At 32.9% G+C, this 18,889-nt stretch overlaps 1 protein-coding gene across 1 annotated transcript; it reads left to right on the plus strand.

Annotated features, from left to right (window-relative positions):
- Nucleotides 1-4,022: 4,022 nt before the first annotated feature.
- On the plus strand, nucleotides 4,023-8,648 carry LOC120579376 (putative Myb family transcription factor At1g14600). The gene is made up of 5 exons (XM_039831412.1): nucleotides 4,023-4,256; nucleotides 4,457-4,533; nucleotides 6,872-6,972; nucleotides 7,904-7,994; nucleotides 8,220-8,648. The coding sequence occupies exons 1-5, from the start codon at nucleotides 4,127-4,129 to the stop codon at nucleotides 8,454-8,456; spliced, it is 636 nt and encodes a 211-aa protein (XP_039687346.1). The 5' UTR covers nucleotides 4,023-4,126; the 3' UTR covers nucleotides 8,457-8,648.
- The last annotated feature ends 10,241 nt before the right edge of the window (nucleotides 8,649-18,889 follow it).

The raw sequence follows: 18,889 nt of genomic DNA on the forward strand, positions 1-18,889 counted from the left end.
CTTCATGAGCATTTTTTCTAGTTTACTCATTACTTAGGTGCCATGAAGGCTTGTGATCTTTCCTTCAGTTATTGTGGCTTTTATGCGTTTGGATAATATGGACTGATAGAAATAACAGGTTATTTAACAATTCCCAAAGCTCCCTGGCTGAGCTATTGGAAAGGGTTAAGTATCATTCTTATTGATGGTTGAAGGCTAATAGCACCATTTTTGTGTAGTCAGAGATGGTGGTCAGACCCTTTAACATGGCTGGGTATCGACTAGTTATGCTTTGGTTTTTGGTTGTATCTGATTGGCTCTTTGTACTTTTTGAGTGGTCTCGTTAGCACAACTTGTGCTCAGGAACGATTGTGTGTTTGTTAATATAATCCATTTTTTATTCTTAAAAAAAAAAGTTCACGATGACAAACAAAATTTATTAATGGAAGGACAAGGAATACTCCAATTTTATTAAAAATGTTTAATCAATTATCTTTTTAAGAATTGAAATCGTTTTCTTCCGATACAATTAAAATCGTTTAAAATATGCATAATATATGAAAATTCTAATAACTTCCTTCATGATATAATAATTTTTGAAAATACTTTGTTTAGTCAAATAATTTATTCTTTACATTGAAAAATGACATTTGTATAACATTTTGTGAAAACTTTTTAACAGTTCTATCTCATTGGATATTATATTCTTATTCTCTTTATTTTTTTTAATTGTTTTTGATCAATAAAAAGAGAAAAAAAGAAGTTTTCACAAAAGATGTCATAAATGATTGTAGAAATATCGTTACTTTTTTTTACAATTTATAAAGAATTTATCTCATTATTATAAAATTTCTAAATTTAAAGATGATTACAATACTATCTGCCTCATAAAATGAAAATTACTTAAAGGAAAATATCTCATAATATGTGTCATTTTTTTTATGTGATATTATTATTTAATAATATTATTCAATTATTTGTTTGAGGAATTATTATTAAATTAATATGATGTATATTCCCTTTCTTTAAATATTTTTTGAAGAAATCCGTTTCTGTAAATATATCTTCTTTTTTTCTAATAAAACCTAATCTCATGTGGTTGATAGTAGCTGAAAATAAAATAATGAAAAAAACTGCACATTTAATACATAAAGTAACACTTTTTTTCAGCAACATAAAGTAACACTTAATACATTCAGCAAATTGTGGGTTTTTGTTTCGCAGTGGTTACATATAACTTTTGTCGTATAAGAGGTTTTCCGTAATTATCTTTTTCAGTTTGGTCATCTAGCAGGGTTACCGTGATTCACATATTATTTTCTAAAATTAATCTGGTTAGCTTGTGTTTGAGATATTTGAAAGGAAATGAATAATCACATTTTTAATCAAAAGGCATTAGTGTTACACCAGTTGACAGACAAGGTAAAACTGCTTTCTTTTTAGTAGTTAAAGACTTGTCTGTCAATTTGTTCTTTCAACTATCATGACTCGTGGAGACATTCTCTTCTTTGCATGAGAGTTTTACCGTAATTTTGCCGTTTTTCTTCTGGTTATTAGTTTGGTATGTTTTTTTTAGACTCTAGTGATTATTCTATAGTAACTCTAGTGATTAGTTTGGTATGTTTATTAGTTTGACCACGTATATATTAACGCGCATTAAAAGCTGTATTAGATATGTCCTCATTATTTTCTATGTGGCTTTCAAATTTAGACACGTGGGTTATAAAAGAATTATACATTTTATTAAAGGAAAAACAATTATACATACTTCTTTATTTTGTTCTTTCAAAAAGAATACTTCTTTATTTTGTATATATTTTTTGAACAAGTTAAAATGCATTTTTGGTCCCTTAACTATTTAGGCCGTATCGTTTTGATTCCTTAATTAAAATTCGATTTATTTTGGTCCTTTAACTTCTCTTCATTACATATTTTGGTCTTTTTCGTTAGTTTTAATTAAAAAACGTTAGGTTTTCTTCATTTTCTTTTGAAATTTGTCTGGATTCTTGTTGTTGAAGGTTGATAGAGATGATATGAAGATGAAGAAGAGGAGGAGAAGATGAAGAAAACCTAACATTTTTGAATTAAAAATAACGGAATGAACCAAAATGTGTAACGATGAGAAATTAAGAGACCAAAATAATTCGAATTTTAATTAAAAGACCAAAGCGATACTACCTAAATAGTTAAAGGACCAAAAATACAATTTAACTTTTTTGAACAAGCCAAACTGATATTAACAAATCAACAATGATCTAAATTTTCAAAATATCAAAATATACAAAATATCAGAATATCACTGCCATGAACAACTTGTGATTAAATTTTCAACTTGATCTTAATTAATCGATTATGATTTCATTCTCTTTTAGTTTGGAATTTTTCAGGACAACCTTTCATTCAATCAACTTAAATGAACCTGTGCTAGCTGGACAACAGTGGTTGGACAAATTTGTAGAAATCAAATTAGTCCTTCGCCGATATATGAAATTTTTTCAATTCAAAATATGATATGATAAAAAAAATAACCGTAAAAAACATATTTTATATAAAAAACCATGCTGGTAGAATATTTGTAAAGAAATATATGTATGGATCCTTCTTCATTAATAAAAGAAATAGACATTGATCATTCATCATTGAGATATAACTACAATGATCACTCTAAGATGAACCAATTCTTATTGTTTTGAGAGCTTGTATGTGCTTTTGTTTAGGAAAATTTGAGAACTCATTTTATTTTGTTAGTGAGTGTTCTAAGGATAATGGTTAATAATTTTATTAATAGAAATTTTGCTTTGAGAATGCATCAATATTTAATCAGTGCATTTAAAACTATTTTTCTCCCTCCTTCATTTATACATTTTTCTTAATATGTGTGGAATGAACTTTTGGCTCAGTTAATCTGAAACGGAGGGAGTATGTTAGATTAGATATACAACTCTTGTGACTATTGGTGGTTCCTTAAATGTGTCTTACTTAATTAGTTTGACTATTTTATTAGATGATTCCATTGATATTATTGGTAATTATTGGACCAGACAAATTAGAATGATCACCTCTTCAAAAAAAATAAAATTAGAATGATCACAATTTTCATAAGATATTTTAACCATGTGTAAGGATATCAACAAAATTACAACTAAAGGAACCAAAAATACAATTGACTATTCATAGCACACAATTCAAAAACATCTTTGATAAGTTAATGTCTAATACTCTTATTATTATCATTAATAAAAAAAAAATTCGCTTCTAAATCTGATTTATCAAACAATAGTCAATTCAAGAAATCCAAAACCATATTAAATGGATTATGTACATTTTCATTGATGTGCCATAACTGACACATTTTTTTTTATACTTTTCATCTTGTAGGAGTGTCTAAGAAGAATATCATACTCCTATCGATTATTATTATAAGTAAAATTTTACATTTTAGATATATTGAATGACTAATGTATCTAAAAAAATATTTTAAAAACAAACTAAATATTTTGTATTTTTTTAATTTGCTTATAAAATACTATGTACTTCTAATATATATATATATAATCCATTAATTTTTTTTTGGTTACAAAGCTGACAAAAACAAAAAAAGAGAACAAAAATACAAAAAAGAAAAGACTAAAGTCTACGGAACCAGGTTCCTGCAGAGTCTAAATTTAAGAGATCAGATTATCCTGTCGTAGGGGAGATGTGGACAACATATTCTAAAGTAGAAGAAGCACCAATCCTAATTAGGAAATCTGCAGAGTTGAAAAGCATATGATAGTTCATTTTTTAAAAAGGTGGAAATACATTGAATATTCAGACCCTCTAAAAAAAATGGAATGTTCAGACCCAACAAAGAGAGTACTTTATAAAAAATAAAATTAAAATTAAAAATAAAAGAATAAGACAGGAAAATATAAGAATATATGAAAAGTATAGTTTCAACAATAATATATCAATTTTCTGACAGAAAAAAAAAAGTCATTGACCACAGAAAACATTCTATGATTGCTGCTAGCATTTGTATTAGTCTAAATCAACACACAAAACCAAAATCTTATCTCTATATATATATGGTTTTCCATAAGCTTCTCTAGCTGCTGCTGCATCTTCACATTTCATATATACCAAAGTTGAATCTAAATCTGAGAAAATGAAGAACAATAATTCTAAGAGAAGTGGTGTAAGAAAATACCACAAATCCGAACAGCCGCGCCTTCGATGGACACCGGAACTTCATCAATACTTTGTTCAAACTGTTGAAAGTCTTGGTGGAAAAGATAGTATGTTTTTCTTCATGATCATCATGTTTTGTTAATTATCTTTCATATCTTTGTGTTCTATTTTCGATTTATTTTCTTCGTTTAATCATGGTTTTAAATTGCGATCGCTGTTATGAAGAAATTATGTAAAAGTATTAAGAAGATGATTTTTTTCGCTATGGTTCGACAAGTGCTAACAATTTTGCAAATTAATTTTGCAGAGGCTAGTCCTAAACACATTTTGAATATGATGCAAGTGAAGGGGTTGAGAATCTCCCATATTAAAAGTCATCTCCAGGTACATATACAGTTCAGGTTCAATTAATTTAATCCTCATTATTAAAATATATTCTTGCTTATTTTCTTTTAAAAGTAAAACTTAGACCTGGATCTTCTTGTCTTGGTTTAACATATTTTTGATAGACTATGGTATCATAACAACTCTTTTTCCTAATATGCTATGAAGTACGGAAACAGACATGGACACCGAATCACGATACAGACACTGATACGCCGACACAGCTAATAATCTGAAAGAAAAAAACACATAATTTGGTATAATTACAAGTGTCAGTGTCGTGTCGGTGACACGTGTCCGACACCGAGACGCACCTAATCCGAGAAGTGTCCGTGCTTCATAGCTTGTGAGGTAGGTTTATGGAAAATTCTCTTTCTTTTGATAATGAAATCATGGGACTGAAGAAACAAAATCAGGTCTAGGTTATTTTTTGCAGTACGTACAATTACAACTGAAACTAGTATGTGGAAACAATGATTTTGTAACTTTTCACAACTCCCATGTATATCTCACAAACGTTGATGATTATCTTCCTTTTACTTTTGATGACAAAATTTCTTTTATCCCACTTCTCTACGTTGTTACTTTTGTTGAGCTTTTTCACATCTTGTGAGAAGAAATTCTGAAATGATTTGGTAATAACTAATATATTTAACTAGTTAAATATCATTTTAGTTTATGAATGCATAAAACAATGTCACTATATGTAAGGTATTGGATGACTCTCACATAGTAAATACATATTTTCATATCTCAAATAATAAAGTTTTTTTTAAGGATGTCTCATATAATATATTTGACTCTCATCTCTTATAAAATAATGGATATTTAAACGTGATTATCGTAGTCCAATAATAATGATTCATATTATTATTAGACTACCAGAATTACGTTTAAGATGTACATTCTTTTACACGAGATGAGAGTCAAATAATAGTGATTCGTACAACAAATTTTTGAATAGAGTTTGAGATTATTTTAAAAATGTTGCAACTAATATTGTGCATGTTCACCTTTTTATAAAGGCTAATATCCATTGGATATAGTATTTAATATCTAATAATTTAATGACATATGTTTTTTCATATACTTTATTAATTTTAAAATAAATTTTATGTCGTATTATATTTGTCTTGTGGGTATCGGCCGATAAACTTATTTTTTTATGAGGAGTTGTTTTAACATTCTCTTTAACACTCATTATTTTATTGAATGAAATTTATATGATTTCAACTATTTAATATGAAACATATTTTTAATGTGTTAGAGATGAAATGTTTTTAACACTCCTATTTTTTAATGGTACCAAAGAATTCACCTTGATTAAAAACACCTCTTCAAGATATACATCTTCTTCATCAAAAGATTAAACAAATACATGATTACATTAGTTTCCAGATTATTTTAAAATGCATTTCGTGCATGCGCAATTTCATAGATTAAATAATTACATTTATATGAGGCAATTACCATAGGTTAGGTACATGGGCATTATATGCAATGTGCTAGCTTCACAAAAAAGTAAAATTTAGATGCATGAAATTCTTTTCTCTTTTGTCTTTCGTCAGAATCAATGAAACAAACGTGTTCTAGCTTGCTTTTTGAGATGCTATAAAAGCACACGGCTGTATAAGCTTTAAAAAAAGCGATTTTTTATATGCTTTAAAATCGGATCTACACTTCTTTTCATTTGCTAATCTTGTGAATGATTACGTATATGTTACATTCTTGTTTTGGTAAAAGTATATGTTACCAAAAAAAGGAAAAATGTGAAGAAATATGTCTTTTTTGGTGGCGGGGGTTTGAACCAAACCTTGTATATTTTATGCATTGTCTCTACTAATTGAGTTAAGCTCACGAGAATCGTGAAGAAATATGTCTAATAGAAATGCTAAAAACACTATCTTTTTAATACTTTTTTTTTCATTCACTTTTTTATCGGATAAACTCGTATGAATCTCAACATTTTACGTGAAATTCATTTTAAAATGTGGTATTCATATTGATTTCATCCAATAAAAGAGTGAATATTGGATGGTGTCTATAACTTTTTTCGTAATATTAATCCTGTATAGTTCGGGCATCTAAAAGCCATAGTTGGTGTAAGTGTGATTTTATTTTGCACTTAGCTTTCTTTATACTTCTGCTACTTAAATTTCTGAATGAAATAATTTATGGTGAAGACTATAAAATTAGGTACATAATATATATCCTCTAAAAAAATGTATATAATATAAAATGCAAAAGTTTCAAGATAAACATATTATTTTTACATGATAAAAAAATTCAATATATATTTCCATCAATAATGTTAAGAGAAATGCTGGTTGGTTTTTAGATGTACAGGAACGTGAAGGGACAAACTATTCTTGCACCAACATTGGAAGAAAATGCAAAATTCAATCATCTTCCAATGTGCTCCAGTTGTTCACCCCAAAGGTAATTTATCAAATGGTGCATTTTTATTCAAAAAATCAAATGGTTCATTTAATATATGCACGTTTAGAAAAAGTCTAAATATGAACTTCCAAAAAAGTTGGTGAATTTAAATTAAATATCAAAATTTTCTTCATTTTTTTATTAAAAACGTTAAAAGTCCACCTTTAAATCAATAGGAACCTCACAAAAATTTTCAAAGGTGGACACTTACTATTTTTGGTACAAAATTGAATTTTATTACAATAAAAAAAGAGAAATAAACGTAATTAATATTCTATTAAATTAGTAAGGGTCCACCTTTAAAATAATTTTAGATCTCTATATTAGATGCATCCCTCTTTCCTAAAATAAAAAGATGCATCCATGTTAGACCTTTTCTTCAGGATGCATATTATATTAGGGACAATACAACTACATACACAAGTATATAGGTTGGCTTCATGATCTACCCAAAAAAAAAAAAAAAAAAACACAAGGAAAGACAATTATTTTGAAAATAGACAATTAATAATCAAATCTATAATACATATCCAAACTTTATCACAATTTTTAAAAATATTAATAAAAATAGTCATTTTTTACCCAAGTGTAAGCCTATAAAGAGACTTTGGTTTTCTCCTAATCTAAATAACTTACTACTTCGTGATGAAATATAAGCAAAAATGATAGTTAAAAAGTTGATGTATGTGATTTAAAATATAATCCACATACATATATTTCTCAATCATCGTTTTTGTTTTTATTTCATTTTTTAGGGTTTGAAAATTTGCTAAATACATGTCACGTTTTTCTTTGATTGATTTTCATTTATGTTTTCTTAGTTCATCAATCTTTTTTTCTTTAGGAGCTAATAATCATTAATGAAACATTTTTTTTTTTTTTATCACATTATGATTATTAACTTCTTTCACATCCTTTCATTTCCCTTCAGATCGAGGAATATCAATCAAGAACTTCAACCTTTACACAACAAAAGACTTTCACAAGCAAGTGAAACTGATCATTATTATGATCTAAATCAGGTAGTCCCTCATGCCCCCAAAATAACGGAACTTCGCATAAAAACCTAACTTTTAAAGAGTGTTCTGGAGGCCCTCGTTAGCATTTTTCTATTTTATATTATAGGTAGTACAATTTTAATTTCTCTGCTGTAAAACATTAATATGTTTTTCCTACTTTTATCAATTCAAACTTTTGAAGAATTTAAGCATCAAATCATTGTATAAATTTATTGCTATATATTGCAGGAGCCTGAGTCAAGTGCATGCTTTCTTAGTGACATATCAAATGAAGAAAACGATTGTAGAACTACCAAATATCTAAATCTCCCATTCCCTTTCAGTTCTCTGATAATTCCGATGGTGCATAGTGATCAAGGCATAACACATTTTTCTTCACCAAATGAGACAAATAATCATGATGTAGATTCTAGTTCTATAAAATCTCATGGGAGAGATTATATAAACTTGGACCTATCAATTTGAATATATATAAATATATAAGATGTAGCCTTTTACATGTATTAATACATATCATTATACTCTTATTAGATAATGTTATATTATATTAAGGGTAGTTTAGTCTTTTTCATGTTTAGTATTAATTCCTTTCTGTTTGTCTTGTATTGTACGTTAAGACTTTGCAATCTATTGGAAATCTAGCCTCTTTTGTTCTTTCTTTCCTCTCTTCTTTTCTATGGACTAGTTTTTTTTTTCTTCATCAATAAAAAATGGAATATATATCAATAAAGTTAGGAATCTCCAAAGTACAAAGGTGTACCAAGAAGATCCCTAATAATTACAAAGATACAAAGTTAGCCATAGTTATTAGCCAATTCCCAACTAAACCAAGGAATTTGACCACTAAGAGCTTAAACCATAAATTGAAATGGTATTACTAGCTTTTAGCCACCAAAGAGAGTATGCTTAACTTTATCTAACAACTGATCTATGAAACTTTCTATATTATTAAACAATCTTTGATTACAGACATTCCATATGATCCACGCACAAAGCTGTTGGAAAAAAATGTGTTTCACAATAAACCTTAATGAGTTTTGATGATAACAAGGTATTAAAAATTGTTAATTGGTTATTGCTAATAATTGTTCAAGTGTACAGGACCATAGGCAAAGTCAATCAATTTCAATAGGTCTTGGAAGAACAATGGAGAGCAAAGGAATCCAAAGCATCTGAAGAAAACTGCGTCTGAAGCTAAGAAGTGCTTCTGAAGTAACAAGTGCCTCTGAAGTAATGACGTCATCAGAAGCAGAAGATCATCAGAAGCAAGATTTCATCAGAAGCTATATCATCACCAGAAGCTACAAGTGATCAGTAAATTTAAACTGACGATTCAAAGGAGCTGTTTTTCGTTTCAACCTCGTCTAAGAGAACTGAAGAATTGAAAGGGAGGTATCAACGGTCATTTGAAAAGCACTGGGTACTTGTCCTTCGTTATCAGAGTTGATAAAGTACAAGTGTACAACCACTACCTCCACTACTCTGTTTTTGTCTACGCTACAAGACAAGACAACAGCTCTGCCTGCAGAAATGTTCCTTCAAAATGGGAATGAATTTGAAGTTGATTCTTCAAAGGACTACACCCAAATCTGGCAAAAGATTACTGGTGGATGATCAAAGGAACTCAACGACTCTTTAGACATGCTAAAAAATCTCAACGTCTCTTTCACACTTCTATATAAAGGAATGAAGACTTGAAGATTGGCAAGAGGCATCAACACAAGTTAAAAGCGCCAAAACTCTGCCAAATTTGATTCTATAAAACACTTTGAATTTCTGCACTGATTTGATATATCTTAGAAATTCTCAAGTCTAGAGTCTTTATTGCATTGTATTGTGAACACCACTGATAGTATATCAAGTGTTCAAAGTCAAACATTTTCTGTGTATTTTTGTTTGAATAGAAGCCTCTTGCCTGCGTGCTTGAGCATTAGAAGACTCTTGCTTTAGTGCTTGAGCATTGGAAGTCTCTCGCCTGCGTGCTTGAGCATTTGAGAAGTCTCATACTAAGAGAGTATTGAGCATTTGTAATCTGTGTGATTATTAGTGAAAATCTCCTTGGAAGTGCAAGGGGGACTGGACTACTTCTGATTTGTGGAAGGAACCAGGATAATTGCTTGTGTCTCTCTTTCTTTTCTCTGCTCTGTTTTATCCGCTGCATATCTGATTCTGAGCATTACATCAGAAGCACTCCCAACTAGCTTCTGAAGTAATACCAGAAGAAGAATTTTTCAGAGAAAAAGAAAACACAATTCACCCCCCCTTCTTGTGTTTTTTCTCACCTTCAATTGGTATCAGAGCTTGCTCTGTTATCAAAGCACTTAACCGTGTGACAGATCAAGATCCGAGAAAAACATGTCTACTAAAGATGAATCCACTACATTTACAAAATACAATAGTGTCAAACATGACTATGATACTGCTGACAGGAAATCAGATTCTGGAAAAGCTTCAAAGTTCAATGGAGATCCAGAAGAGTTTTCATGGTGGAAAACCAACATGTACAGCTACATCATGGGATTGGATGAAGAGTTATGGGACATTCTTGAAGATGGAGTTGATGATCTGGATTTGGATGAAGAAGGAGCTGCTATTGACAGAAGGATACACACTCCTGCTCAGAGGAAGCTTTACAAAAAGCATCATAAGATTAGAGGGATCATTGTTGCTTCTATACCTCGCACTGAATATATGAAGATGAGTGATAAATCCACTGCTAAGGCAATGTTTGCATCACTCTGTGCTAACTATAAAGGTAGCAAGAAGGTTAAAGAAGCAAAGGCACTAATGCTAGTTCATCAGTATGAGCTGTTCAAGATAAAGGATGATGAGAGTATATAGGAGATGTACTCAAGATTTCAAACTTTAGTATCTGGACTGCAAATACTGAAGAAGAGTTATGTTGCTTCTGATCACGTAAGTAAGATTTTGAGAAGCTTGCCTTCTAGATGGAGACCCAAAGTAACTGCCATTGAGGAAGCTAAGGATCTAAACACTTTGAGTGTTGAAGATCTTGTCAGTTCCCTCAAGGTACATGAAATGAGTCTGAATGAGCATGAATCCTCTAAGAAGAATAGATCTATTGCTCTACCATCTAAAGGAAAGTCTTCCAAAGCTTACAAGGCCAGTGAATCTGAAGAAGAGTCACCAGATGGAGATTCTGATGAAGATCAATCTGTGAAGATGGCTATGCTGTCTAACAAGCTTGAATTTCTGGCAAGGAAGCAGAAGAAGTTTTTGAGCAAGAGAGGTGGTTATAAGAACTCCAAGAAAGAAGATCAAAAGGGATGCTTCAACTGTAAGAAGCCTGGACATTTCATTGCTGATTGCCTTGATCTTCAGAAGGAGAAGTCAAAGAGCAGACCTAAGAAACCAAGCTTTAGCTCTAGCAAATTCAGAAAGCAAATCAAGAAGAGTTTGATGGCGACCTGGGAAGATCTAGATAGTGAATCTGGTTCTGATAAAGAAGAAGCAGATGATGATGCAAAAGCAGTCATGGGGTTAGTGGCAATAGTATCATCAGAAGCAGTATCAGAAGCTGAATTAGATTCAGAAGATGAAAATGAGGTTTATTCCAAAATTCCTAGACAAGAACTTGTTGATTCTCTTAAAGAACTCTTATCACTATTTGAACATAGAACCAATGAGTTGTCTGATTTAAAAGAAAAATATGTTGATTTAATGAAACAACAAGAAACAACTCTATTGGAACTAAAAGCTTCTGAAGAAGAACTCAGAGGGTTTAACTTCATATCAACCACATATGAAGACAGACTCAAGATTCTTTGTCAGAAGCTACAAGAAAAATGTGATAAAGGTTCTGGCAATAAACATGAAATTGCCTTGGATGATTTTATAATGGCTGGCATAGACAGAAGCAAGGTAGCTTCTATGATCTACAGCATATACAAAAACAATGGCAAAGGGATTGGATACTCTGAGGAGAAATCCAAAGAATACAGTCTCAAGAGCTATTGCGATTGTATTAAGGATGGATTGAAACCCACCTTTGTGCCTGAGGGTACTGATGCTATAACTGCTGTTCAGTCAGAACCTGAAGCTTCTGGTTCTAAGGCTAAGATTACTTCAAAGCCAGAAAACCTCAAGTCTAAGGTTATGACAAAATCTGATCCTAAGACTACAAAGATCAAAATTCTAAAAAGATCAGAACCTGTTCCTCAGAGTCTGATCAAATCAGAATCTAGAATCCTAAAGTCAAAGGATCAGAAGAACAAAACAGTTACTGCTTCTGAGAAAACAATACCCAAAGATGTTAAACCTAAAGTATTGAATGATCAGAAGCTACTCAGCACTCACCCCAAGGTACAAGGGAGGAAAAGTAAAACCTCCAGAACTAACCCAAAAGGACCCATGAAGATATGGGTACCTAAGTCTGAATTGATCAAAACTACAGGTATGCCTAAGGGCAAGAGAGAAACAAAGGTCCTGATACCTAGAAAGCGGGTGTTCAAGGCATATGACAGGAGAGAAAGCTTTGTTCCTCACTCTTACCATGAAAGATGGAGGAGAAATGAAGTTTGGTGGCAACCAAACTGGAAAAATCATTGGTACAAGTACTATTGGTAATTCCTCCATTTCAATAAATAATGTTTGGCTAGTAGATGGTCTGAAGCATAACCTATTGAGCATCAGTCAATTTTGTGACAATGGGTATGATGTTATGTTCAGTAAGACCAACTGCACTCTAGTCAACAAGGATGACAAATCCATTACCTTTAAGGGAAAGAGAGTTGAGAATGTCTATAAGATTAATTTCTTTGATCTGGCTGATCAGAAGGTAGTTTGCCTTCTGTCAATGAATGATAAAAAGTGGGTATGACATAGAAGGTTGGGACATGCTAATTGGAGATTAATCTCTAAAATCAGCAAGTTACAACTTGTCAAAGGTTTGCCTAACATTGATTATCATTCAGATGCACTATGCGGTGCATGTCAGAAAGGAAAAATTGTTAAAACTTCTTTCAAATCCAAAGACATTGTATCAACCTCCAGACCCTTAGAATTACTCCATATTGATCTGTTTGGACCAGTTAACACTGCATCCTTATATGGAAGTAAATATGGATTAGTCATTGTTGATGATTACAGCAGATGGACTTGGGTAAAATTCATTAGAAGTAAAGATTATGCATGTGAAGTGTTTAGCAGCTTCTGCACTCAAATACAATCTGAAAAGGAAATGAAAATTTTGAAAGTCAGAAGTGATCATGGTGGAGAATTTGAAAACGAGCCATTTGAATTTTTTTGTGAAAAACATGGGATTCTCCATGAATTCTCTTCTCCTAGAACTCCACAACAAAATGGGGTTGTAGAGAGAAAGAACAGAACTTTACAAGAAATGGCCAGAACCATGATCCATGAAAATAATTTAGCTAAACATTTCTGGGCTGAAGCAGTTAATACTTCATGATATGTCCAAAATAGGATCTATATCAGACCTATGTTGGAGAAAAGTGCATATGAACTCTTCAAAGGAAGAAGACCCAATATCTCTTACTTTCATCAATTTGGATGTACTTGTTACATTCTAAATACTAAAGACTATCTAAAAAAATTTGATGCCAAGGCTCAAAGAGTAATCTTTTTAGGATACTCTGAAAGGTCAAAGGCATACATAGTGTATAATTCAGATACACATTGTGTTGAAGAATCTATGCATGTTAAATTTGATGATAGAGAGCCTGGAAGTGAAACTCCAGAGCAAGTTGAAAGTAATGCAGGTACAAATGATTCTGAAGATGCATCAGAATCTGATCAACCTTCTGATACTGAAAAGAATTTAGAAGATGAATCAAGTCCAGAAGCTGAATCAAATCCAGAAGCTGAGTCAATTTCAGAAGCTGAACCTAATCCAGAAGCACAGAATGAAAATGCTTCTGATGATATTCAATATAACACTCAGCATGTGGTTCAACCAAAATTCAAGTACAAATCTTCACATCCTGAGGAGCTAATAATTGGAAGCAAAGACAGCCCTAGAAGAACAAGATCTCATTTCAGACAAGAAGAATCTATGATAGGATTGCTGTCAATAATTGAGCCAAAGACTGTTGATGAAGCTCTCTCAGATGATGGATGGATATTAGCTATGCAAGAAGAGCTAAATCAGTTTCAAAGGAATGATGTGTGGAATCTGATACCCAAACCTAATCAGAAGAACATTATTGGAACAAAATGGGTATTCAGAAACAAGCTGAATGAACAAGGAGAGGTAACTAGAAACAAAGCTAGACTTGTTGCACAAGGTTATAGTCAACAAGAAGGCATTGATTACACTGAAACATTTGCTCCAGTTGCAAGATTGGAAGCAATCATGTTACTTCTATCCTATGCAGTTAATCATGGCATAATATTATATCAGATGGATGTCAAGAGTGCATTTCTTAATGGTATCATAGAAGAAGAAGCGTATGTCAAACAACCTCCTTGTTTTGATGATCTTAAGCATCCTGACCATGTTTACAAACTTAAGAAATCACTATATGGCTTGAAACAAGCTCCCAGAGCTTGGTATGATAGACTAAGTAATTTCTTAATCAAAAATGATTTTAAGAGAGGTCAAGTTGACACAACACTCTTCAGAAGGACTCTTAAGAATGACATTCTGATTGTGCAGATATATGTTGATGATATAATATTTGGTTCTACTAATGCATCTCTTTGCAAGGAATTTTCTAAGTTAATGCAGGATGAATTTGAAATGACCATGATGGGAGAATTAAAGTTCTTTCTTGGAATTCAAATTAATCAAAGCAAAGAAGGAGTATATGTTAATCAAACAAAATATACAAAGGAGCTTCTGAAGAAGTTCAAGCTAGAAGATTGTAAAGTGATGAACACTCCAATGCATCCAACCTGCACCTTAAGCAAAGAAGATACTGGAACTAAAGTAGACCAGAAGCTATACAAAGGTATGATTGGTTCTCTGTTATACCTCACTGCATCAAGACCAGATATTTTATTTAGTGTATGCTTGTGTGCAAGATTTCAATCAGATCCTAGAGAATCTCATTTAACTGCTGTTAAGAGAATCTTCAGGTATCTGAAGGGAACAACTAATCTTGGACTCCTGTATAGGAAATCTCTAGATTATCAGTTGGTTGGATTGTGTGATGCTGACTATGCTGGTGACAGGATTGAAAGAAAATCAACCAGTGGAAAATGTCAATTCCTGGGAGAGAATCTGATATCCTGGGCAAGCAAAAGACAAGCAACAATTGCTATGTCTACAGCAGAAGCAGAATACATTTCAGCTGCAAGTTGTTGTACACAACTACTTTGGATGAAACATCAGTTAGAAGACTATCAGATTAATGCTAACAGTATTCCCATCTTTTGTGATAATACTGCTGCTATTTGTTTGTCAAAGAATCCAATTCTACATTCAAGAGCCAAGCATATTGAAATCAAAAACCATTTTATCAGAGATTATGTTTAAAAAGGAGTTTTAGATATACAATTCATTGATACTGAGCATCATTGGCTGATATATTTACAAAGCCTTTAACTGTTGAAAGATTTGATTTTATCAAGAAAAATTTGAACATGCACTTTGTGTCTGATTAAGATTTGCTTGCCTCTGAATAAGAAGTTTGGTTCTGAAGTTTATTCAGAAGCTATGGTCCATCAGAAGCTCTTAACTGAGGTTTTGAGGAAAATATGCTTCTGAAGATGACGTCAGCACTAAAACTTCAGAAGCTGTGTTCTTTACTTCTGAATAGCAGGGTTAGTGGGATCGTTGGCAGTTACGTCTTAGTAACACCTGTCCCATTAACCAAGGTTATTAGTCTGAAAAGTTTCTGACGTGGTCTATTTGTATTGGAGTATAACAAAAAGGGCAATGATGATTTATATGTGTTTAAACGTAGTAACACGCGCCCCCAATTTGTCATTAATGCTATGTTTGTTTGTCCCCTTATGAATTGCAATCGTTTTTACTAAAAACACTTAGACAAACACACACTACTCACTTCACAACCAACACTTTTGTTTTTCAACCTTCTCTGCGAAGTAAGCGCATTTCTTCTAAAACCCTAGAAACCCTTTTTCACTTCAATCATCTCTAATGGCTTCATCAAGTTCTGTTCCTGGACCATCATCTAACAAGAAACAGCAGGAAACTCCAGCCTATAAAATAAAAGGAAGAACCATGTCCCTGGAGGAATGAGATTTGAAAGTACAGACTGAAAGTCCAGTGGATTTCATTTCACTAGCTACTCACAAGTGTGACATCGGGAAGTTCTACGATGTTCAAGGTTTAGGGAGCTATTTCAATTTCTTGAATGGTCCAACATATCAAACACTGGTGCGTCACTTCTGGGTCAGGGCCAGTATTTATGATAGAGAAGCTGCAAAGATTGAAGAAGATGAGAAAGTTCTTCTTAATCCAGGATTGAAAGGAAAGTCTAGAGAAGAAATGGGTTTGGAACCTTTCTTAAGGACAGAGATAAGATCAAGTATAATGGAATTCCTGTTCACATTTCTGAGGATGTTATTGCCTTTGTTCTCAGAAGGCCAGCTACAGGGGAATACAAAGCTGGTATTTCAAAAGTCAAGAACAGTCCGTGGAATGAAGTTGTACATAAGACCCTCTACAACAACGAAGCTAAGGGTGTTTATGCTGATATGTCAACTCAAACCAAGATTATGCTGAAGATTCAAAATGAAAATCTGTTACCAAAAGGTGGTGGTAGTGATCAGCCTTCATTGGAGCACAAAATCCTTCTCCACTTCTTCATAACAGGTGTAAATGCAAATGTGCCTAGATACATCTTCAGACATATGGTACAACAGCTCAGAGAAAGCCAGTTGAGAAATAGGTGCTGGGTACCCTATGGGAGGCTATTCTCTGAAATCTTTCATCAAGGAGGTCTTCTCAATCTTCTCAAGGATGTAAATTTCTTCACTAATGAACAGTTGGGCACTGTAACTGGAAAAATCATCAATGGAGAAACTCTGAAGTCCATGCATCTGATTAAGAAAGAGGATTATAAGAAGCTAAGCACAGATATGACAGAATCTGATTCTAAATTAGCTTTGATGAATGATTTTCCTCCAATTTGCAAACAAGATCCTTTGGATGTTCAGATGCACTACATCAGGGAGCATTTTGAAAGAACTAATGTCAAAATTAGCTTGAAGGAAGTACCAGAAGAGATGTATGGAGGAGCTCTGCCTGTTGCCAAGAGCAGGAAGACAAAGAGTAAAGCATTAACCAAGGAAGAATACTTGTAAGAAGAAGCTTCAAGAAAATCTTCTAAGAGATCAAAGAATGCTGATAAGGATGGTATTGCAGCACCCAAACCCAAGAAAGCTAAAAATGTTAAGACTGAAGGCTCAACCCTTTCTGAATGTGCTTCTGACAAAGTCATTCAAAAGAAAAGAGACAAAGAGCCAGTGGTTCAAGATGCTGCTAAGGAAGCTGCTCTTCATGAAGAAGTTGCTAGAAGGGAAGCTGCTATTAGTAAAGTAGCTACAAGAAGAAAAAGAGCTAAAGGAGAAAGAAGTGTTCAAGAACGTATCAAGGAAGCTGCTGAACAGTTAAGAAGAGAAGAAGAGGAGCCTCATTTGAAGAAGGCTAAGAAGCCTGTGTCATTGGTGTCACCATGTTTTGAAGTCACTCCAGCAATAGAACGCATGACCAAGGAATATGCTAGAGATCGTATCAATGAGCAAAAGGAACTAGCTGAACTCTACAGACAACAAAGAGATGAAAAGCTCAAAGCAGCAGGGCTTGATGATTCTGTGGATGTTGAGAAAGCTGCTAAGATTGCATCTTTGGCTGCTGAAGTAAAAGAACAAACAGTTAAGGAAGCAACTGCATTGTTAAAAGAAGCTCTGAAAGCTAAGAATGTTTTAGAAGCTAAACCTTCAGAACCTACTTCAGAAGCTGTTGCTTCAGAACCTGCATCAGAAGCTGCAAGATCAGAAGCTCATCCTTCAGGTATTCCTTCAGATCCACAAGCTAATATTCATTTTCAGACTCTTGGTCCTTTATCATCCTCCACTGACTCAGATAACATTCCTCTGAGTCAGCACATCAATAAACTTTTACCAAAATTCAAACCATAAAAAATACCCTCTTTTGATACCTCAGACCTTGATCAAAGGCAAATCCATCTCTCTCAACAGAGGATAAAACTCTGTGAAAGACTGCCTGCTGATCATATCCTCCAACCTCGTATTATCCAACCTTTAAACATTCAACACCTAGAAACCAACCCTAAACCACAAAAAGCCTCTGAAGTAGCTTCAGAAGAACCCACTTCAGAAGACCCCCAACAACATCAACCATCAACCCTTCATTCATTAGAAAAACACTTAGGTGGTGAGATGCAACCAACCCCTACAAAGGCCTCTAAAACAGTCCCTGAAAAGACTGTCTTAGAAAATCAACAACTAGATTCTCAACCTGAAACCTCAACCATCAATGAGCAAAGTGTTCCTGAACAAACTGTTCCTGAATAAGTTATTTCTGACCAAACCCAAACTAACCTTGAACACCAATCTGAGAATCTTAACCAATCACCAATTCAGAATGAAACAATTCCTGAACAACACACTACCTCTGACCAATCATCTCCATCTCATACAACATCCATCCCAGAACCTCCACCAAACATTCTAGAGGCTGAATTTATTGATGAAGAGCTTCAACGGATCAGTGATGAAATACAAGGACTCATGCTTCTCAAAAACGTGCTTGTACTTTCAATTCACTATGAAGATCAATAGATGGACCTGAAAGCTGGATTTCTGAAAGACATGGCTGAATTGCTGGATCAAATAAGTGAAAAATGCATAAGAACCCAAGCTGAAGTGCTTAAGAAGCATCTGGAAGATATTCACTCAGCTGAGGAAGGAAAAGGTTCTCCACT

This window comes from Medicago truncatula, chromosome 3, assembly GCF_003473485.1.
Source record: "Medicago truncatula cultivar Jemalong A17 chromosome 3, MtrunA17r5.0-ANR, whole genome shotgun sequence".
NCBI lineage: Eukaryota > Viridiplantae > Streptophyta > Magnoliopsida > Fabales > Fabaceae > Medicago > Medicago truncatula.

Coding starts and splice junctions, on each gene's coding strand:
- LOC120579376 (XM_039831412.1), top strand. CDS start 4,127: ATGAAGAACAATAATTCTAAGAGAAGTGGTGTAAGAAAATACCACAAA. Junction 4,257..4,456: donor AAGTCTTGGTGGAAAAGATA/GTATGTTTTTCT, acceptor TTAATTTTGCAG/AGGCTAGTCCTAAACACATT. Junction 7,995..8,219: donor ATTATTATGATCTAAATCAG/GTAGTCCCTCAT, acceptor TATATATTGCAG/GAGCCTGAGTCAAGTGCATG.